This window comes from Nylanderia fulva, unplaced genomic scaffold, assembly GCF_048542155.1.
Source record: "Nylanderia fulva isolate GAGA-0341 unplaced genomic scaffold, ASM4854215v1 Scaffold26, whole genome shotgun sequence".
Taxonomy (NCBI): Eukaryota; Metazoa; Arthropoda; class Insecta; order Hymenoptera; family Formicidae; genus Nylanderia; species Nylanderia fulva.
In genome coordinates this window covers 263,533-287,808 of record NW_028190325.1, presented here as the reverse complement: position 1 = coordinate 287,808, position 24,276 = coordinate 263,533, and the positions used below count along the sequence as shown (strand labels likewise).

Genomic DNA, 24,276 nt, shown 5'->3' with positions numbered 1-24,276 from the left:
AAATTGATAGACACATTTGTAAATTAAATATAAAAATTGATAGACACATTTGTAAATTAAATATAAACATTGATAGACACATTTGTAAATTAAGTATAAAAATTGATAGACACTTTTCTCGCGGATTCGGGCCTGTGAATATATATAATCTTAGAAATAATATAATAAAGTGCTTTAAATAATCTAGAAACGCAGATGCAAAAAAGAAAATAAACACATACGTAGAATAACAAAATAATGCAATCTATATTTATTACAAAAATTCTAGAAAAATTGATTTCAAAATATATAAATATAGATAAAAAATTCCCTTTTTCCTCGCAAAAAAAATTTATATTTTGCAATCAATTATAAAAAATGTATTTAGAATTACATATAATTAGAACATAAGCGTAGCACTATCCGATTTCTTCTCTAAAATTGTATATTATTTTTCGAAAGAGGTGACAATAAAAAAATACTCGTTATTATAACGGAGGTGATTTTTATTTCAACAAAAATAACAATTTACATTGAACTGTTTTGATAATAATATTATCGTGTATGCTACATCTGTAGTTTTTACTGTAGGCGTGGTATGCTCTCGCTCGCTATAATTAATTTTCAGTTACTTTGTTTTTTTTTTCATTAATTAATCGCATTAACAGAGCGTGTGTTCGTGGATAATAATCACGTTTTTGTTAGATAGAGTGTTTCGCTTCTTTTTCTCGTCTTTCTTTTCTTCCTTTTTTTTCTTTTTTTTATTCCTTTAGCTCTTAGACGTTTCGCGATCGCGCCATATGCATTCATTATCATTATTGATGTTATTATTATTATTTTTTTTATTATTATTAATATTATTATGATACAACAATTGGGAGGGAGCTGTGTGTGTACCTCGGCGTTATCATATTACTATATACAGACTTCGTCTTCTTCCGCGTACGTCGTAAAAGGGATCGAACGATGGACACACCGAACAAATTAATCGATCGTTTTTCCTCAACGTGTCACAAAGTGAGGGTGTATAGGTACATATACACGCGACAATTTTCGCGCTTCTACGTCGCCTAAAACTTTAGTCTAGATGATAGCGCGGTAGCTACAACGATAAAGTTCGCTTTCGTCCTTTCATTTGCTACGAAAAACGCGTCTTGCTCTTTCTCTCTCTTTGCTCCTTTTTAAGAAAAACATCATCAAAGCGTCTCTTTTTTATTATTATATAATATCGAAAATTGCTCACGACGCGCACCAGCTGATTTCTTCCAAGTATCACAAATGCGATCAAAGATTCCTTTTTCAAACATTCGAGGAAATTGATCTAAATTTTCCGATTAAATAAGATTTTAATTACATTCATAATTATATTTATATATTTTGAAAATATATATATAATATGTTTGTATACACATATTTTAATTCCCCGAATCAGTAAGAGCCAGACACAGATATGGTAATATGTAAGAGTTTTATGAAAAAAAAAAAAAGTAATTTTTTTAAAATTAATAGCGAATTTGGTTAGATGCATTAATGTACACTAATTAAGAGCTATATAAAATAATAGCATAAGTAATTAAAACAGACAATTGTTATTAAAATAGCGAATATCAGAAAAATATCAGAACAAAATTCAACGAAATTCTTTTTCAGTAATTTTGACTCGATTTTTTTCTTAATTTGTGCTTTTTTAAAAAGGAGTTAGTTAAAAATACATCTAGAAATGAGATTAATTTTATTAGTCACTTGGTATCGCTCTAAGAAAAATTTGTGCACAATTCTATTTAATTGCAAGAAAAAATATTTCTGGAAACTTACGCACTATCATCCCATTCTGAGTCTGGTCCAAATTAAAATTATTTTTTCACACGAGAATATAGTATTAATTTCATTACTTAATACTTTTAAATATTATAAATATATTGCAATTTATTATATATATATATATATATATATATATCAATTATTATATATATATATATAAATAAAATAATAGATTATATATATAATACACATATGACAGTAATTGAATACTAAATATATATGCAGTTTTTAAAATATTGGTTTCAAGGATAATATTGATACCTTTTTTTAAATAAAATTTACTTTTCGATTAATTATAGAATTTCCTCAAACGCTCGATAGAGCAGATTATAGGTCGCCATACATTCCTTTGGACGTTCCCTTTTTCCTCAGTTATCTCTTGGATTCGCAAAAGAGAGTGAAAGAGAAAGGCAGAGCGACAGAGTTTATTGAGAAACGTGAAAAAATTGCCGGCGCAGAAATCGACCCGACAAAAGATCCGACATCTCGAAAATCTTTCTCTTTCTCTCTCTCTCTCTCTCTTTATATATATGTGTGTGTATATACCAACAAAAAGGAGTTCGGTATACATGTCATATATCATATGTACACGCCGATTTTTTCTCTCTCTTTCCAAGCGAAACTTGTCATCCCTCTGTGTATATATGTAATTACGTGTAGGGTGTATTATTCGCACTTTATATAAACACGTAAACCTGTCTTATACGCATGTTGCCCCTGTTAAGGTCGAAGGCTATCTCGAAGAGGAAATCGCATCCAAAGTGATGCGGCTCCAAAATTTGGCATTACAAACGAGATAATGTATAACATAAATACGCGAGAAACAATAGATTTTTATTATATAAAATGCATTCCACAAATGTTTGAAAATTGTCTACTCTTAGAATCCTTTCGGATGCGGTTTCCATTGAAGTTCCTGAATTAAACTGGACTGGACTGGAACTCGCATCACCTCTTCGGGGTGCAAATCGCTGAACGAGAACGCATCATCTTTCTTGTGTGTGTATGTAAATTGTGTGTCGCTCAGGTACTATACGAGAAGGAGAAGAAACGTGACACGCCGAGGACATATTCCTCTAAACAAGAAGTACGAAGATCGAGTCACATCCGGCTTGTCTTGTCAAATTGTTGCGAATGTTACATGTCTCAGGCTAACTAGATTAATTCGCCATTCTGTAATGTGTATGTGTGTATGTTATGTGTGTACGTATCTGATCTCTATCCATCTTCACTTATATACTCTGGAAGCATTCGACAATTTTGGGACCTCGGGCATTATTTTATACAATGAAGGTAAATCCTCATAAAGATGCGCGTCTTCGTGACACGATGCTGTGTTCTGCGAATGAAGACCCGCCGATTCGATCGGCTTCTCATGCAAGAGACAAAAAGAATCGGCGTGCTTGCGTGTCACGAGCTCCCCTTTTTGTTAAAGGCAAAAGGAGAGGAAAAGAGAAAGAAAAGAGAGGCGAGAGAATATTTAAAAAAATGATAATAATCTATAATAACAGAGAATATATATGTACGCTCGTTGTACGGTCGAGGATGCGAGTAAGGAAAGCGAGTGAGAGATATGAGAGTGAGAAATGATCGCCCGATCGCCGGCGTACGAACAATGAGGAGGCAGTCGTCTTTGTACAGTGAATCTCTGTAGAGTCTTGGTATCTCAGTCGCCGCGCGAAACAATGCAGAATATATATTTATATGCATATATTGTAATCGTGGCGGAATCCGGCAGAAGCGAATAACGCGTTAAAAAAATCATTTTTCGCGACAATTTTTTTTTCTTTTTGCGATGGGTCGCGATGACGAAGAAACAAAGGCGCGGATCGCAAGACGGTTGAAGCTACAAGTATAAAATTAGGCTGTATAAAAAATATGTAAATGTACGTATGCGTGTATTGCGTATGTGTGTGAGTGTGTGTGTGTTTATCTGTGTGTATTTTGTATGTGTACTCTGATAGTTAAAACGCATATACTCGGATGCACTTTTTTCGAAACACAGATGAAATAAATCTACATCCAATTTCGCTTTATGAATGATAATTCCATCAATTTTTAATTCGTCTGTAATATATGTATAATCTGTTTCGCTGTCGTTTATTAATAAGAGAACATAGTTCGGGAGGGAGTTCTTCCCCTAAAATCAGTTCGTGGCTGTTCTAAACCCCTAAATGCTAACTACGTCGATTTATCGCTAAACCTAAACTCCTTATACAATAGCATGAGTACGGATATAATCTAGCCATATTACTTGCTCAACTTAGAAATTAATATTATATACTATATACAACACTCTTATAATTATGATTTTTTTTCCGTTTTCTTAAATTCATCTCATCAAGAAGAAGAGAACGATCTCGAAAGTTGATTTCTCATCACTAAAAATTGATTCTCGATTCTCTCTGGCTTCGTAACCAGAATTATTACATTGTACGATTATCCTCTTTGAAAAAGTCAACATATTCTTCCATGCTTTCTTTCTCTTTTTCTTTCCTTCCTCCCCTCTCCTCCTTCTCTCTCATTCTTAGATCAGATTACACGCTACGCTTTGCACTGGTTTGTAACACAGTTGAACCTATTAATCCCAAATACATCACAGACTCATTCCAAATAAAAACACGCACGCCCTCATCAGCGTTGTATATCATTATCGCTTAACAATTACATATTACTTTTCATTTATGTACAAAAGAAGCGTCTGTATTGTGAACATGGGAAATATATACATATACATATATATGTTGTGTATGTATGTATATATTTATATATGTATACATATATGTATAGCCCTAGACGTTCCACAGATCGAATGCTTGCGCGCACATCAGCATCTTCTCACGCGGACTGACCAAGTCAAAGTAGAAAATAATATAATTCACCTCATCATATGACAAAAGCCTCGCGCACACGGTATATTAGTACATACGCGAAATAAGAGTAGATCGAATATGAATCGATTTTCGTTTTCACTCTTTCTTTTTTCCTTTCTTTTCGCGGTACCAAACGCTTAAACGTTACATATACGCATTTGCAAGTATCGAAAAAACATAAAAAATGGAAAATACATATTATAGACGCACGTTATTTAACGATTATATATATATGTGTGTATGACGATCTTATTTTTTCTCCCTTCGACTATCGCGTTCGCCAAAAATTTTCCTGCTAAACTAAAATCCATGTATATAATCGCGAGAATTAAAAAAGAAAACGGGCCCATTAAGATCACGACGATAAAATGTAACCTGTTCACGTTGACATAATATATATTTATTTATACATATTTAGTATTCGGCATTATAAATTATATTATATATATGTGTGTGTTTGTGTTAAGTATGTATATATGTATGCACATATGGCACATATATATATATACATATATAAATATACATATATCGCGATAATAACTAATTAGTGGATAAAACTATTCGTCACCATATGTTCAACTGAAAGCCAGCGCAACACCATGAGAAGGCAGGAAAAAAAAAGGTATTTTCGTCTTGTAAATGTGTGTGTTCGCTTCTCTTTGCATAACGCGGGAATGATTTCCGACTAAAAATACAATGAAAATTACAAAGAGTTGATAAAATAACAACATATATATACACATATACGCGATTTCATTTAAAACATCATACTTGTTATCTGCATTTGCCTCGTTGGAGATCGCGATTTCTCTCGATAAATATACATGTATATAAATATATATACACATATTCATATATACATATATATATATTTATATGTATGTATTTATATATACACATATGAATACATATTTTATATATATGCGTATATATAAAAAAGAAGTCTCTTAATTTAGATTAGGATTTGGCGATCGATATAAGAGAACGCAGTGCGGCTTTCGTGAATTAAAGCCTTGAAAAGCGTCGTTAAATCGTCCAATATAATCAATCATCGTTCAACCGACGATCACCTATGACCTATATGATTATCCTAGGAAACGTGTATGTTATTTGCATCTCTGCGTTAGTAAATCCGTAATAATCAACGTGCTAGCGCGTGCCGCTGCTAACGTAAAGTCTAGATATAGAGCGCTGAGCGGTTAGACAGAGAAAATTATCAATCCTCGTCCGAGAGCGGCTCGTATTGCGCCGACATCAGGGGCGCTGGCTCGGCCTGCATCTGTTCCGACTTGCTCACGGAGACGGATGTAGCGGAGGCGGGTGGCGGGGCCGGCGGTGGACCGGTGTGAACTCCTAAAGCGCTGAACGGATAAAAGGTGGTGGCTGCAGGGGCTGGTGGCGGCTGTTCGCGGGTAGGTGGACCACCCGCCTCGTCGATCACCAACTCGCCACCGCCGCCACTTCCAGCTCCGCTGCCGCCGCCACCTGGACTTCTATCAACGTTCCCCGAACCCTTCTCGTCTTTCTCGGTCGCGACAACCGAGGTGTTGCCGCCTCCGTTTCTGTCAGAGCCCGCGGTGTCGCCGCCGCCGCCGCCACCGCCGCCAGCCTTGTCGTCCTCGGTGCGCATCACCTCGACAATCTTGTTCTTCACGTAATCAAACGGCGATAGATGCGACTTGTTGGAGGGAGTTCCGGAAGTGGATGTGGCAGTGCTCGGTTCGTAAAAGCGACGTCCGTAGTGATTCGCGGTCGTCTCCGGTGGGGAGACTGGCTCGACCGAATGGTATTGTTGCTTTCCCGATGACTGATGCTGCTGTTGCGTCTGCTGCTGTTGCTGCTGCTGCGCGACGCGTATTATCTGACGCTCGTCCCCGGTCTTCACCGAGTCTGGCTCGTTGTGTTTCCGTCTTTTCCATTGATTATCGGAGATTGGATATCTGTCGTTTCGAAGAGAAGTTTCGCGTTATTCATTTAATATATTTTCCGACAAATAATAATTAAAAAAAAAAGCTTTTTCTTTTTTTGCAAGAATAAAAATTATAGATTTGAATTTTTAGCATCTTGTCTAGAAAATTGAGTTAAATAAACCGGTTGCCCTGAACGGAAGCTTACGGGTAAGGTCTATATGACGAGTGAGGTGGGCCGTAATCTTTAGATATAATGTGCTCGACATGCTCGCCGAGAGTCATCGCTTTACTGCAGCCACTTCCGTTGCCGCTTGCTCCACCCCCGCTCCCTTCACTGGCGGGACTATGGGCTATGCCGTTAGGTTCTTGCGGAGGATCGCGATGCAAACCCTAAGAAAAAAAAACGCGAGAAAAATGAGATTGCGATGAAATAAATTGGAGAAAAAAAAGAAGAGAGACGTTCATCCATACCTGGAAAAGACGATCGCCAGCACGCGTCGGCTGATTGCTCGAAGAACTTCCACTAGCACTATCAACGCCCTGATTGATTTGATGCGTTATGATAGCGTCTATTAGACTGGCGGCTGTAAGGGTCGACGACGAATCGTTCTGTTGACTGGAGGACTGACTCTGACGCAATGATTGTTGCTGCTGCTGCTGCTGCTGCTGAGATTGTTGAGACTGAATTCGAGAGGACTGCGAGAATCCGCTGCTCAACAGTCTCGACGAATCTCGCTCCAGCTGCTGGTCTCTGAATATCTGTGCGGCTATGTGTCTTCTTTCGAGTTCTAAACGTTGCTGCTGAATGTGTTGCTGAATGTGTTGAGCTTGCTGTATTTGCACCATCTCTCGCTCACGTTCCCGCGCTTGTTGCGCGGCCAGACGACGCTCGACATGCTGCTGGATCTCTTTTTCACGTTGTTGCTGCATGGCAAGTCTCTGTTCTTGATGCTGTAGCTCTTTCTCGCGCTGATGCACGGCCAATCGGTGCTGCTCGTGCTCCTTCTCGCGTTGCGCCGCCGCCATTTGTTGCTGGATCTCCTTCTCTCGTTGATGTATGAGTCGGTGCTCGTGCTGGATATCCTTTTCTCGAATCTGAAGACGAGTATGTTCGTGCATATCCTTTTCTCGGTGCTGCGCGAGACGGTGTTCCTGCTGCTGAAACTCCTTCTCACGGTGCTGATGATGCTGCTGCACCGCAAGACGATGTTCAAACTGCTGCAATTCCTTCTCGCGATGCAGACGATGCTCCTCCTTCTCTCGCAAATGAACGATATCGCGTTCCCTCTCCCGCTCGCGTTGATGCTGCGCGAGTCTATGCTCGGCGGCCATACGATGTTCCTGTAGCCGTATCTCTTGTTCATGAAACGCGCGATTATTATCATAGCGATCAGCCAATAGACGATCTGCCATAGTTTTACCAAGACCCTCGTGACCACCACCGCCCGACGCAGCCGGATGACTGTGTGGATGCGGCACTGGCAGAGTAGGCTGCTTAATCGCCACCTCAACCAAGTTGTTTAGTGCATCATGTTGCTGCTGTGGCGGATAATGCATCTGCTTCTGCGGATTGTGCCTTTGAATAACACCCTGTCGCGGCTGCGTATGCGTCTGAGGAGGTGGAGGCGGTGTGCTGGCGTAATAGAGAGTCGACGATGGTGGTGGTGGTGGTGGAGGCTCGTTCTTACCTATCATCTCGCTGGTGACGGACGCGCCAGTGCTACTACCACCACGAGTGAGTTGATTCATTTGTTGACTGGTATAATAATCATTTATGATGATCTGTCTGGACATTTGCTGTTCCGTCGTGTAGTTGGGCGGTAGCCGGCCGGCAGTGGAATAAGAGTTATACTGATTACCACTGTGGCTCACCACCACCGCCGATGATGTCGCTTGACTCGCGTGACCCTGTCCTGGAGGTGGTGGCAGTACGTTGCCGGTACCCGTGACGGGCGAGTGTCGAATGGTACCTCGATGATAGTCGTAAACGGATGTGCCGCGTTTATCCACTGCAAACGGAAGTACGGGTGTACCCTGAGTAATCGAGCCCCCGCCGCTCTCTTTCGGCGGACCCGGACCGGTAGAGCTGGCGTTGATGGAGCCGCTGCGTTCGCTGACGTTTGCGGCGCTTACCGGCGGATTGCCAGGCGGCGTCATTTGCCGCAGCAGACCCTCGTAACGCGCCGTGGACACAGGCGTGCCATGCGTAATGGAGCCACCCTTGTGCCCCGGCGTGCCCATGCTGCCGAGTTTCGGCGACAGCTTGGGATGAGATTGCGGCACGGATGGCACTTTGTTCATCTTCGGTGTGATGGACGCCTGCGGTCGGCCTGGCGTCGGAGCGTAGACCAGCGGACTCTTCGCGTTGCGTCCCTGCTCAAGATGAGGCGTGGTGTGAGGATGATAGTACGCTCCAGGCGGCGGTTCTGGTCGATAGAGAGCGATCGTCGGCTTGTGAATTTGAAGCGAATGATTGTAATCCTGTTGCAATCGGGGTTTTTTGATACTCAAGTCAAGCGTGCCTTCCGTTTCTCGAAGCGCTTGCTGCACTTGCATGACAACCAAGCCTTCCTTAGGTAGCATATCCGATTGACTACTGGTGGGCACACCGGGTATGCAGGGAGTAATAGTAGCTTGCATCTGACCTAAAGCGGAGGAAGATAAATTATAAATTTTTTTTTAAATAAATCCTAAATAATGCGTTCGCAGAAGATAAAAGAATGAATCGAATATTTGCAGCAAAATTTATTATACTTCATAAATGTAACATCACATATTTAAAGCGCCTTTCAAAAATAGACCAGGTTTTATCTTAAACATTTTGTATAAGAATGTTGAATATACATATAAGAAATAACGATAAGAGATAAAAGTATTGATAAATTTACCGATTTGCTGTGGACTAGGAGCAGATCGATGGCCATGATGAGGTCCCGAAACAACAGAAAGTGTTGCCAGATTTGAATCTCTGTTGGACAACGCTGTGTTTGTCATACTCGAGGATGGTTTATAACCGCGAACGTACGTTATGTCATTGCGATGATCTGTTTTCAAAATACTGGATATCGTCGGTGTACCGCCGGAACTATTAGGCGCGGACGAGCCGCCATCGGCCGGACTATTGGGAGTGCGTTTTAATGACGTCTCGATGACGCTTAGCATGAGATCCTTTACGGTAATCGGATTTGAATTACTCGTTGTTGAAGGAGGCGAATGTGCTGTGACAGATGATGGCTGTTGTTGATATTGACTCTGTTGTTGGCTCTGCTGTTGCAACGACGCTGCATTGCCGCTGGCGGTTGTCATAGTCACCACAACACTGCCATTATCTAAGTCAGCACCTCCCTGACCTTCGTCCGCTGTCTCCTGAAACAATTAGCGCACCTCTATCAGACGGTCCTATCGTACAAAAATATTATTTTATAATTTGTTTTTTAATTACTTCAGACTGTTCAAACATCAATAAGATTAACGCGTATATATTTAAAGTATTATTGAAAAATATTTTAATAAATATCTTTACAGTGTCGATAATTAATTAAAAGTTGGCATTATTAATAATGTTTGTAATTCAAAATGTTGTAATACAAAATGTACCATGTACAGATATTATAGGATTAAATGTCTAGTGACATAGACATAAGACTTGAAAAAACTGCGATGGCTGCAAGATGTTTTTGTATCATCTATATATAATAAGATAAATTATAAAATTTAGAGAAAAAAGTTTCGTCTTACCGTGGCAGAACTGTCATAATCCTCTCTAGCACCACCGGATGTAGCGGCAGCGCCTCCGCTGCTGGAAGACTGATGAGACGATCCGGCAGGCGGAACAAGTGATACCACAGCTACGTCCGCCAGTTTGTCGCCCAGTTTTTCCAACGATCCAAGCTCGCCAGGACGCTGAAAAGACAACGATGATGTCGTTGCAGAGCCACCGCTCGGTATCACTGACGCGTTACTACCCGTCATGGTGGTCGCTGGACTTCCTGCACTGGCTGTGTCACTCGAATCGTGAACCTGGCGAAAGAGAAAGATAAAATAAAGAAGAGAAAAAGAAAACACATCAAACATAGATAAACTGAAACAATTGTAAAAACACTTACGGCTAGTTCGTCGCAACTACTAGTGCTACTTCCGCTCTCCTCCTCGTCGGTCACGTACGGTGGCCTCCGTTCCTCGCCTAACAACGTGTAATGCTCGCTGACAACTTGATCGAAACTAAATTTCTTTCGGTAAGCGAAATAGTAGCTCTTGCACTGCTGACTCGTTTTGCCGGGTATTTGTTCAGCGATCTTCGGCCAATTGGTACCATATTCTCGAAGCGCTTTGCGGAGCAGATCCAGTTCCTCGTCCGTCCACTGGCGCGCATCGGTACCATCTTCGGAGGCTTCGGTACCACCGGTAAGATGTGGCGCCAATCGGCGCGATATACGACTGAAGCAAGCCGAGCAGCATTTCGTCGCATTATTTGGTATTTCTGGAAAAAACAATACAATACATTAATTATAAAGTATATATGCATGTAAAAAAATATAAATTAACTAGCATTTTTTCTTAATTTTATGATATACATAAAATGGATCGCAAACAAGACCTATAAAATATAAACGTGTCTTTAATAATAAATGTATAATGAAATACTTATTAATTAATAATGTAATAATTAATGCAACACAAATTTATAGATAAACTTGAGTAATCAATTTACACTATAAATATCTGAATCAAATATCGTAACAAGCATCTGTTTATGCATACATGTATCTGTTTATACAGAAATATAAAAATGATAAACCACAAAAAAAATGATACAAAAGATAAACGTGTTTTTAACAATAACTATATAATAAAATACTTATTAAATAATAATATAATAATCAATGCAACACAAATTTATAGATATTAAAATTGAGTAATCAATTTACACTACAAATATCTTAATAAAATATCGCAATAAGCATCCGCGTATGTTTATATATAAATATAAAAATGATTGGTGCAAATCTAAACACACTCACGGAATTCTTGAGCGATCGGCTCGCGGATCTCCAGCGGTAAATCGAGCCATTTGGAGGGCAACGCTCTCAGCCGTTTTATCCTGGACTTGGAGCTGTTTAAATTCGGACATCCGGGTAACGGGCAGGTGGTGTAACGTCCTCGTACGGCCTTGCACCTGCAGGTGTTGCAGACGCGCGCGCCAGCTGGCACCTGATCCTCCCGCAGACCGTATTGCGAGGCCTGGCTGCGCGGTAAAGCGCGACTGTGGGCGCTACCCTCGACGACGCTTTGACACACCGTGCAGGCGTGAGGTCCTATCTGTCTGCCGCTCTCTGAAATAATGATAATTCACAAAAATTATAGAAACAGTAATAATATACAAAGTTTGCGCGCAGTAAAATTAGACAAAAATTTCGACTTAAAGAGATTTTAAAGAAAGGCAGCGTTTATAGAGGATTCTCTTAATAAATTATTAGATTTTTCATTAAATATATTATTAAATTATTATATTATTAAATTTTTAGATCTTTAATTAAATACATTATACAAGCTGTCCCGGAATTAGAGGATCACCTGTTATAATGGTATAGATTTCTGGGATCATTAGGAGATTATTTCTCCTCGAGGGAGGTCATCATTTTTTGCATGTTCCCAATTTTTGCCATCATGTATCTTTGTAATTAAGTCTTAAATTAAAATTCTATTAAAATAAGCTGTACTTGAAATTAATTAAAGAATGTGGTTTTGTTAACATTTTACTTTCAATAGCTTTAAACTCATTTTTGCCGAGGAAAAATTGTCTCCAAATGATCCTAGGAATCTGCCATTAACTAGAATAGAATTTATTAAGGAAACTTGAGGCAAGAATGGTAGTTTAGATATTTAATTTTTCGAGCTAACAATAAAATTATCATCATTTTGTTGAGACATTATAATTTTAATTAAAATATTTTATTATAATAAAAGATTTTATTATATTATAATTGTATTTCTTTGTGACTAAAGAATCAAATTTAATTACTCGATTTTTAATAAGTCAAAGATATTGCGAGGCAACTTTAAATAATAAAAAGAAGAGATAAAATTGGAAATGGATTAAATCGATAAAATTGCAATCAATGGATGCTTTCGCGCAACACAGAAACACAGTCATATACCGTGTGACATAATGTAACACAGTATCGCTTCTGTACATACATTGTTGGAGAAAGTAATTACTCGTAATTCGCTTTCTCCAAATGTAGAAGTAAAACAATTCCTCCAATGCTTCGAGTCGTTTCGCGCTGATAAAAATCAAATAAAAATAATAAAAGCCGGAGCGAGGCGAAAAACGCAGGTGTCGGCCGCACACACCGCGTGTGTTAGATTCTATCGTGCGTGTAATTGCGACATGATGCACACCGTCGCCAAAACGTCAAAGGGGTCGCCTATTGAAAACGATTCGACAACGCCAACGTGTCTGCGGTCCGCGTGAAATATAAATGCGCGAGATACATCACACCAGCGCATACTGATGATGCTCGATCACGTGGCATTTTGTGTAGGAGTCAGGGGGTTGAAACAAAATAAAATTTTGATAAAATTCGATGAATGAGTATATTCCTGTTAAAAAAAGCGGATATCTTTCTTTCGCTCCTTTAAATAATATTGAATTGAATATTTACAAGGTACTACTCCGTTAACACCAGATCAACGTTTAAGAATGGGATTTCCCCGGGGTCATTTGGAAACGAATTTTCCTCTACAAAAATATCGAGGTATCAAGAATTTTCGAGTTATAAGCAATTAAATATTAATTAAAATTTAATAGACTTTTAATTTAAGACTAACTCGACATTTTCTGAGGAAAAATGATTTCCAAATGATCCCAGGAATCTATCCTTAAACCTTGATCCGGTTTTTACACTCTGTATATTGGATTCAAAATGTGACTTCTTGAAGGAATATGATATCGACTTAATCGATAATAGAAAAAAATCTTATAATAATTAAATATAATAATAATTTAATGTATAATTTCTGGGGATATAAGCAATAACTTTAACCCTCAGTTATCTCTCTGGGTTACGTTAACCCATATCAAAAATTTAAACGTGTGTCATTTTGGAGATTTTAGAAGATCACATTTTTTCTCAAATATCTCGAGTCGTAGAAATCTGGTGACATTTGTACCGATATATTCTTTTTTCTTACTGTCTGGCGTATCGATTGAAAAAAAAAATACTACAAAACAGCTTCTTTAGATCCAGAAATATAAACAAAAAAAAGACTCTGGGTTACTCTAATCCATGAGTGGTAAAATAAGGTGGCCAAAAATGAGTGGTAACTGAGGGTTAATGATATGTTTAGTTAATGAATAAAAATGCTTAAGTGAAAAAGAATATGACGTTTCTCGGTATTTTGATTCTTGCGGGCCATTATTATGGTATTTGGATTCTAGTATAAAGTCGACATTTTCGGGGGCTTTAACTCGAGCGTCCATAAGCGACATTCGATAAAACGTGTTTGCGCGAAAATAAACGTACAACGTGGCGCGGTGGCTATTTAGAGAATATATACTCGCGTTTATCCGCTATGAAATTGAGTAAATATAGTTAATCACGGAGCCGCGGACGGAACTCGAGTATGAAAACACGGAACGACGGCGCATCGCGGATGAAGCGCAGGATGGTAAAAGGGGGGTGAGAGGGTGGAAATAAGGGGAGGAGGAGGAAGTTGGCGCAACGGAAACGGAGCGAGAGACAGTATAATTACTCGGGACTCTCGGCTATTTAAGGACGCCCAATTAAAAAGTTTTGCCGTTCGTTCTTAGCCTCGCGCAAACGTCGGCACCGCTCTCGCTCCTATAAGTAAGATCGCTTTGATAATTCCCACCCCCTCCCCCCTCCCTTCGTCTTTTTCGCGAAATTGCGTAAATTTATATTCGCCGGTCGACAATTATCGCGAGACGCGAAATCGCGCGCCCCTATATATATGTATAATAAAACTAGCAAACTAATAAACCGCAATTCCCTGCTCGGGTGGAAAAATAAATATGCAATATCTTCAGAGACAAGATATATAAATTATAATTAAAATTCAATCTTTTTTTTCCCCCCACGAAACTTATATAAAATATACCGCCACATTTGCGAGATAATTTTATTTCGCGAGAATTTAAACGCGAAAACGAACGGAGAGATATAACATTTGACGTTTGACGAGTGTTCTTAATAAGATGAAAATGTCACGATGGCCCCAAAGCTAATTTAATTCAGCGAAAATTTGGAATTAAACGATGGTCGCTTGGTGCTTCGCCAATTATTTGGCATACGGTACTCTTGGGTTCTCTCTCTCAAAACTCGTACATACATACATACATACATACATACATACATACATACATACATATATACATACATACATACATATATATATATATCGCGATAAATCGCGGATCCCGAATATTGCGCGTCCACTCTCCGGTGACCTGTCACACGAGCCGCGTCCCACGTGTCTTTCGGATTGTACGCGAGATTATTGTTGACACGGAATTACCAATGACACACCGTGCAACGATTGCCAAGAGCCCGTGCGAGCGAGAACGAGCATCTATCTACCTAATATGAATACCACCGCGCCAAATGGAAGAGGGTATAGGCAACAACCCCGTGCGAGAATATCCGCGACACTGATTGGCAGGTATTCCCGTGAGCGAGAGAAAATCGCTCTCGTAATTCGCACTCGCCCCTATAACTCCCTCCTTCTCCCTCATCGACAGGCCGAAATATCCCTAAAGTAGAATACTGCGTTGCAAATTTTTGACCACCGAATTCTCTCTCTCTTCAAGTATCCCAGATTCCTCATCGCTCGATATTGTTTAATGTTCAATCTGGACGTGCGGGCGTCCGCAGGATTTTTTCCAGGAAGGGACATGATTAAGATGTTTTTTGTTTCTTATTATTATTCTTTCTTAATTTTTTAATTATTTGGTTATTTTAATGGTTTTATATTCAATACAATTGTGAATAAATTTCAATTTATTCACGAGAGTAAATGCTTAATTTTATTTACCGATTCCAAGGGAGATAAATATACTCCTTCAATATGTAATGCGATTTTGTTATGTGATCAAAATTTTTTTATTTCTTATTATTGATCTTTCTTAATTTTTTAATTATTTTATTTTAATATTTTTATATTCAATAAAATTGCGAATAAATTCCAGTTTATTCACGAGAGCAAATGCTTGATTCTTCTTTTACTGATTCCAAGGGGAGCAAATGCCCTCCTCATATATGTAACGCAATTTTATCTTGCTCTAGATTACAGATCAATCTAATATATTCGCAGTAATTTTTTTATTTAATTAATCCAACGTATTGCATATTTTATATACCGACACATATTAATAACGCTGCTGAGTCCAGTCGTTTCTCTTCTACGTTTAGGGCTTTTCAATTTTGAGAGAAAAATGTTCAAGACAAAGAAAATTGAGATTCTTCATCTTGCATATTATTCTTATGAATTCATACAATTTTACATTATAAAAGGATTTTTTATATTTTTTTTCTTGTACGTTTGCATTCTCTCTTTTTAATGACCATATCCTCAACAATTTAAATGAGATTTCTCTTCGAGTTTCGTTCGAACTCGTCTCGCCAAAAGCATGGAGAGCACCTGGATGTCGACCTAAAGTACAAAGCGAATACAATATATCCGTGGAATAACGCGATAACGCGCGTGTCACGTGGAATAATTCGTATAAAGCTCGTTCCCCATACACTCAAAGTAATACGCTATACCGGGGGTGGAAGGAGGGTGAGAGACCAGACCGGGGCGGGTAAAGGAGAGGTTAAAACTGGATGAAACGCGTAATGAATAACTTATACAAGAGCCCATTCAATAGAGAACCCATGCGCAGTTACGCGATATTGCAGTCGGCCGATGGGTTAAAACGAGTTAACTCACCATCGGCAAGGGGTAGTTTTCGCCTAAATTAACTTCGAGATGCAAAGTCTTGCGCGCGTTTACAATTTAAGATTTTAATCATCGGAAGATCAGATTTTTTATGGAATTTCTACAACGATTTAACCCTTTGACAGATATCAACTGACAGGTGTCAATTGAAAAGTCGATTGGATTATTTCTCTACTTATATTGATGTTAAATAGCCATAAGTATAGGGGAGGAGTGAGTTAATTAATTAAGAGTCAAGCGCGATAAATAAATTATCTGTTCTTGTTAAATATTATTTATTTTGTACGTTTCGATCCTAATTTCGGATCATCTTTGATAACTGACAAATGTAGATAAAATAAATTTTATAAAACGTGAATTATGGATTTCGCAAGTATATGTAATACAAAAACGTACAAAAGAAATAATTTAACAAGGAAGAAGAATTTGCACACCATTTACTGCTTGGTTCTTAATTAGCTCATTTCTCCTTTGCCTGCTATTCAATATTAGTCTTTTATTTTAATTTTGATAAATAGAGAAATAATCAAATTTTCTGATAAAAAGACTTAATATCGCGACACCCAGCTGATATCTGTCAAAAAATGTTAAATCGACAAACTTCAGAGAAAAATCAATTTTTAGAATAATGTTTCAAATCCAATTTACCGAATACATATAATACAATTTAATAAATGAAACAATTAACCATTAGGAATTATTATTTTCTTTGTCCCGTCTAAGTGGACGTGTTCGAAAAGTTAGAAACGTTTCGAAAGTCCTCGGAAATATTCTGCTCCTCGAATTGTGCGCAGAAACATGACTGACGTTTTCTCTTCTCATCCTCCTCATCATTCAACCGTTCGTGAAACAAAAGCTGAAGTCAAATCTCACTCAAATAGTAAATCCATTAAAAAAAAAGAATAAAAAGAAAAAAAGAAAAAAAAAATACAGCCGCGAGAACAACGGACATTATTATCCACCTGCTAATTAAGCTGCTTGAAGGCGAAAAGGGTAACTTGAATATTTTATAGAGGCCACGAGGTATTCAATACAATTCATCTCATGATCATCTCCTCGAACAGTCTACGTAATTAACATCCTATTCCTAAGACGTTCCCCGAGAATGTGCATGCATCACTAAATGATCATGCATTAAAGAGCGAGTGCGTTCTTTGTGGAAAATCCACAAGCTAGTTTACAGTCGACCAAGGGTGATCACGTTGGTTTCCTCTCGCGAGGATAAACCTGATCAAATATTCCCTTTGACATTTGCGATCTCTTTCTCTCTCTCTCGTTTCGAAAATCAATCTTTCTCTCAATTACCGATTCTACGATTGATCTCAATCGAGATGTCTGCTCTTCTTAGCGTCTTCTACACGAAACTTTCTCTTACAATTAGAATTTACCCTAGAATATCATGGGACAATATGATATTGGAAGAATTTTATAAGTTTCTCTGATTAATATTTATCACAATAAAAAATATTAATATACATACATGGTAAAATGAATCGAACATATTTTATATTTTATTGCGGTAGATATTAACTTTTTACTAATAAATTTCATGGTAAATTCCAAGAGAAAATTCTGTCTGTGTATATGTTTTCGGATATTAGATTTACGTCATCAGCAACGAATATGACAGTAATTATATGCTGTAATTATCTCTCAATCGATCGGGAGAGAGCAAGTAAATCCGTTCATCCAGGAAGCGAAATTGTCTTATTTCTTGGAACAACTCGCGCAGGGTGCTCCGAAAAACGCGTCGATCGACACAATTTGTATAGGAGAGAAAAAGCGGAGGAGTTTAAAGCAAACGTTACGTCAAACTAAAAAGGGAGACCGCCGCCCGCGGCGGTCGCTGCGGATTCGCTCCGGGCTGACATTTTTGTATTTATGTATTTATGAGATTTACGCTCGCTCTTCTCTCTGCGCCGCGGCTCCGGCGAGAATGATTAAAAACAAACACGGGCGATTCTTCGCGAGATATCCCACCCCTATTCCCGTACTCGCGACGTCCCGGAACAAAAAGAACCGGCCGATGGTTGCGCGAGGATGCAGTAATACCTGCCACAAATTCATCGTAATATCTATTGTTAGCGCCGGAACGCAGTAAAGATACAGTTCGATAGACAAGATAGGTATGTAAAAAAAAGACGAGGTTTTCCCCAGCAAAATTACGAGAATTTTTCCTACCCTTAAAAGGAATGCATATCTTTGAATTTAAAAAATTGCATGTAACGAATTACTTGACAAATATAAATGCATTTAGTAATCTAGTTTCTACAAGGATTTAAGAAAAAACAAGGTGTACCTGAAATAGTAAAAAAATAGTGTAATAAAAAAAAGCTTTTTTAAGATGCAACCAACTTTCTCTTTTTTATTGCGTTATTGATTGAACTTCTGAAATAAAAGCAAAATAATTTATTTGTAATGACAGACAAAATTTTTTTATTCTTCCTCAAAAATTTTCGGTTTTTAAATGACAAAGTAGATTTCCTAACAAAAATTCAGGTTCAAATAGTAGAAGAATCAATTACAAACAAAAAAAACTTGCTTGAAAAATTTTTGTCATAAATCCATGTAGAAACTAGTACTAACAATTTATATTCGTTACAAACGATTTATTAACACTTTTTTTTCAAATTTATAGATATCCAACTCCTTCAATAAGTTGTTAGATCATTTGTTCTTACCAATTCATTATAGACATTACATCTGTAATTCTAAAAAATAAAATAAAAAATACTTTTAATTAAAAAAAAAAAAAATATTCCGGAACACAAAATTGTCGGTAATTTTATACGCAAAAATACCGTCAATTAAATTAAACGTGTAAACAAATATATTTATATTTGTATCTCCGAGCGAGATGTAACAGCCCTCCCTCATTTCTTTGATAAGCCACCTGCGCGATTATCGTTAGCAGAGAACAGGCCGTGCAAATACGGGATCGGTTGTAGCGTTTGGGTGCCGCTGGATCACGGTCCACTTGTGTAAATAACATCTGTCAATCGCGACGAGCGGGGGCGAGAGATCTGCCGTTGATGATGATGAGGGAGAGAGAGAGAGACATAGATTCCCATCCTTCCCACGTGCGCGCGACCCTTTAAAACATCTCGTCGACTGATTGAATTACGATGATTAGCCTACCATGATACGTCGTCGGGGAACGCTGTAAAGTACATCAGGTAGAGTATCGATCAATCGAACGTTATTGCGATGCTACATCGAAAATTACATCGAGGATTTGACACTTTGCTCTGACGTCACAACTATTGAAATTTATAAAAAGTGAGAATGTCTCACAAAATTCCAACTTTTCTCCATTTTTATTTTAACATGTAACTAATTACACGTAGAGGATTTTTTCTTAGAATTTATTGGAAGAATTTTAGGAGTTTCTCTGATTAATATTTAGCACAATGAAAAATATTAATATGTAAAATTAATCGAACATATTTTTTTATACCTTACTCTGTGATAGGTATTAATATTTTTTATTGTGATAAATATATTAATCAGATTCCAACATCATGATTTTCAGGGGAAATTCTAAGAGAAAATTCTCCCTGTGTAGTAAAATAAAATTTTTTCCTTTTCAGAGATGAGAAAAAAAAGAGAGAGAAATAATTGAGAAAAATAATGCAAAAAAATGCGAAAAAATTATATAAATATTAAATATAAATTTTAATCCTAAAAATAGAGTAAAAAATGGTATATACATATATAACATATATATAATATAAATGATTACTGCTTAGATGAAAACTGCGTTCAACGATTATTGTTGGCAACGTAAAAGTGCAAGATGAAATTCATCGCATCGGGACCTTTGGCCTCCCGCGTTACTCTACTCCCGATTGTGCAAATACGCTCCTCGCTCTATTCGTGCAATTATACGCGAAACGGACAATAACCGCGCGCGACGGAGAAAAGCGGGAATGCTTAGCAGCAGTTAATTCGTACAGGTATGCATATACGGCGAAGTCTCTCGGTATATATTAGCCTGTGCCGTGTGTATCCACACGTGGATAATCCGGCGTATTTGCGGAACGGAAGCGTGCACGAATTCGAGCGAGAGGGCCCTCCATCCCCCGGCTAATACACACAAGAACGTATATAGAGGAGATTGGGGGCGGTGGGAGAGAGATGGAAAGAGAGGCATTAATTGGGATTAAGTAAATCAAGACGCTAATTAGCTCGTGCCAGGTGCGCGCGCGCGGCTTTCCACCTCCCGTTTGCCCTGGTTTCAACCCCCTCTTTTTCACCCTCATCATCATCCACCACCGCCAAATGACCGATGCATGACGGGATCCCCGGGTATTTAATTTTCCCAGCAATTTGCTATGACTACTCCGCGATCACGTGTGATCTAGGCGAGCCGCCATTTATTTGCGTATTATTGAATTAACGCGCTCTCGCGTGTTAAGAGAAGTAAATGAATCTCGGAACGACGAGCGAGTATTCGCGAATACTCGAGGAATCAGATCGAGAAATGATAATTTTATACGTATCTATTTTTTGAGAGAGAAAGAAAAAAACAGACGCGACGCTTGGAAATTATTTTTTAATCGGATGATTCTTTCCTCTGATTTTTTCCTGGAATATATTATTATAATTTAGAAGAGTTATATGTTTATTTCTTTCTAAATAAAATATTACAGAAATAGCGTTCGTGCAATATGTGTGCAATATTTTCGTCTGTTATTTCTACTAAAATAGGATATTTTCATGCGTGCGTTATATTACGAGAAAAATTGATCGAAAAAGTGATTCAGTTCAAAATAAGTTTATTTAATAAAGTAAATAAGTTTTACGTTTCTCTCTCTCTCTTTTTCTTTCTCTCTTTCAACTAAAGCGTTTTAATTCATTTTCTAGAAAATGTATTTATTTTCCTACGGTAAAGGACCTATATTGCAAATTATTAAGCAATCTTGAAAAAAGGAACACAGCAACATTCGCAACACAAATATGAATATAAATATGATGTTTTTTAAATCGGCCAACAGAGTCAAAGCACGAAAAATTAATTATTCGGAATTATTCGGAAAAATTAATATCGGATACAGTTCCGAACAATTAATTTTTCGTGCTTTGGCTCTGTTAACCGATTTAAAAAAAACTTCATATTTATATTCTTAATATTGAGAGCCGATAAAAATATGAATAATAATGTTGATCTTCTTTTGTGATGGTCCACCTCTTTTGACCTGACCATGACTATTTTACCGTCCATCATGCGTACAAATATATAATTTAACGAATACAAGTTTATTACGAGAGACTAAATTAAATACTAGAAAAAAAATTTGATGTCAATTATAATTATTAATTATGACGAGAAATGATTATTTCGAAGAGTCGATAAACAGCAAACAAATAAGCCGAACAGGGATTTATTTCCTTATGCGGAGAAGACGAAGGGAGTCAAAAACGGGGAAGACGTGCAGAGACGAGGGAAAGAAAGAGGGTAGCTGCTGCGGAAACGCGGCGGAGAACACGCGGTAAGTCCGCTCTCACAGGGTCTGGTAATATCGCGAAAAGTGTTTGCTTAGCTTGTCTCGACCGACGTTGGAAGCATTAAACCGCGAGCGTTCTTTCGTCTCCTCGAGAGACGATCCTTCTCCCCCTACCAACCCCTGTACTTTTCTTCCGCCGCCACGATTATTTCCGGTACGGGGTCCTATCTGCGCGAGTCCTCATTTTCTCGATTAAAGTGATCGCTGCTGATGGCAGACGAGCCAAGTACACGAAAACGCATTTTTCCAAAAATAAATAGAGCGACAGATATTATTATTATTATTATTACTATTTAAATATATTAATTATTTTTTATTTAATTTATTATATAATATTTTGTATTACACGTGCAGGCAAAGTGGCACTTTGTGCGCGTGTTTTCTGTGCGGAAAGCGGCCGATTTCCCACGCCGCCATCTAGCGGCGATATACTATTATATAATTGTTGTTGCTATATCTGTAATGTACATTTTTACTTCATACTAATTATTATTACTAATATTATCATTACATACGAGGAAAGTTTGGGCATCCGCGAAGCAAATATTTGCTTCACGCGACACGTCATTCTCGGCGAGAGAGGTTTTACTTTTTCTATTGTATTCGACGTTGTTTGATTGCTATTGCAACGACAATCTCGACGATCCTCGCTGATCGCGAGGACGAGGATGTTGCGAAAGGGGGTCGAACACGACGAGCCAGAGGGGCGCAAAAGCGCGGGAGGAGGCTGAACCGCCTCTGTTAGCTCTGGTTTGAAACGACGGCCTCCTGGGAAATGTGCGTAATCGCCGAGTCCCCATTCTGGTCGGGACGACGGATTCTCACCGAGGACGATCGAACTTGTTTATGGAAGCGTCGTGAAAAATCGCAGTCCGCTCATCTTCGATGACCGAAATGATGCTTCCTTATCCCATCGGATCGATAATCATTTTCGTTACAAGAAACTTTCCTCCCTCAATCCTGCAACGTGTCTATATAAACGCAAGTTAATTCTCATACAAATTTATATATGTATCAAATGCTTCTATTGCAAGTAATATCTTTAAAAAATGCATACACAATTGCTCTTTCGTTGATAAAATACAAAATAAAATAAAATAAGCCTTTTCAAGTAAATCAAACGTAAATGCATAATAAATTAATACAGTAAATCAAATTCACTGCATACCACCGACAATATTCACCATTGTTTTAATGAACAATGTAGAATTGACAGAAGAAGTAAGCAAGAAATAAATAGATGTTAACAGTTAGCAAGAATCTTAGTCACTACGCTATAAAATAAAATAAAAATGCAGAACCATCTTGCATACTTCTTATAAACAAATACTCCAATATCATCAGTGAATTTTTGGAATCAGTCTAAACCGTGCGGATCGTTCGGTCTCCTGGTAAGAATGGAGCTCGAAACCGCCGACAAGATAAGAGTAGGTAGGTAGATAAGTAGCGGAGAGGTGAGCTCGCGAGGGCGAGAGGTGGCACGACGAGGTATGCTTTGCCTGGCGGAGGAAGAACGAAGAAGAGGGCCGGCCGGGCGAACGATCGCGGCTCCGGAATAAAGTGGAATTCAGCGCGAGCTGAATTATAAACGATATTATGCAAACACGCCGCCGCGGAGTGGAGAGGAGCGCGTACTCTCTCATGCTGCGAGAGTTAATTTGATGAAAAACATCAGAGAGGCCAGGCCAGAGGCGCGGGCGAGAGGACCTCTTCTCCGAGAGAAGAGTGGAGAAAGAGAGAGAGAGAGAGAGAGAGAGAGAAAGGAAGGAAGAGACCGGCAAAAGACGCATCTTCGTGGCGAAAGATCGCTCTCCGAAAGGCGAGAGAAAGAGAAAGAGAGAGAGCTCATCATCTAACTGGTGTTCTCGAAAGATGTTCCTTTCCTCATCCTTCTTCCGCTTCTCTTTATCCATCTCGTCGCGTTAGCGTTTAACGTTTCATTTAGAGCAGCCAAACACGTCGGTGCTTATTGCGTAAACGTTACACACTTCGGAAGACTCCTTAGTATTTTTCAAACCTTGATCGTATCGTAGTTGGATTATTATGTCGAGAGATAATTGTAATTTCGCGCAAGTATGTGTAATGTTAATTTATATTTTGCGCATCTCTCTTCTTGTTTGGGATATCGATGTAATTAAGGTACCGAAATATTCCATATTTTAGAGAACAATGTAATACATTATAATGCATTTGTGATAAAGTTTATCAAATTGAGAGAGAAATGTC

At 38.3% G+C, this 24,276-nt stretch overlaps 1 protein-coding gene across 1 annotated transcript in view; it reads right to left on the bottom strand.

Annotated features, from left to right (window-relative positions):
• Window positions 1–464: 464 nt before the first annotated feature.
• Smr (nuclear receptor corepressor smrter) overlaps window positions 465–24,276 on the bottom strand; it is a 73,954-nt gene continuing 50,142 nt past the window's right edge. Inside the window, exons 11-17 of the mRNA XM_085483650.1 lie at window positions 11,605–11,916; window positions 10,690–11,063; window positions 10,322–10,603; window positions 9,472–9,949; window positions 7,055–9,228; window positions 6,789–6,973; window positions 465–6,613 (exon numbers count right to left, since the gene is read on the bottom strand). Coding sequence (XP_085339776.1) covers window positions 5,890–6,613; window positions 6,789–6,973; window positions 7,055–9,228; window positions 9,472–9,949; window positions 10,322–10,603; window positions 10,690–11,063; window positions 11,605–11,916 — 4,529 coding nt within the window. The 3' untranslated portion in view covers window positions 465–5,889. The remainder of the gene's footprint in view (window positions 6,614–6,788; window positions 6,974–7,054; window positions 9,229–9,471; window positions 9,950–10,321; window positions 10,604–10,689; window positions 11,064–11,604; window positions 11,917–24,276) is intronic.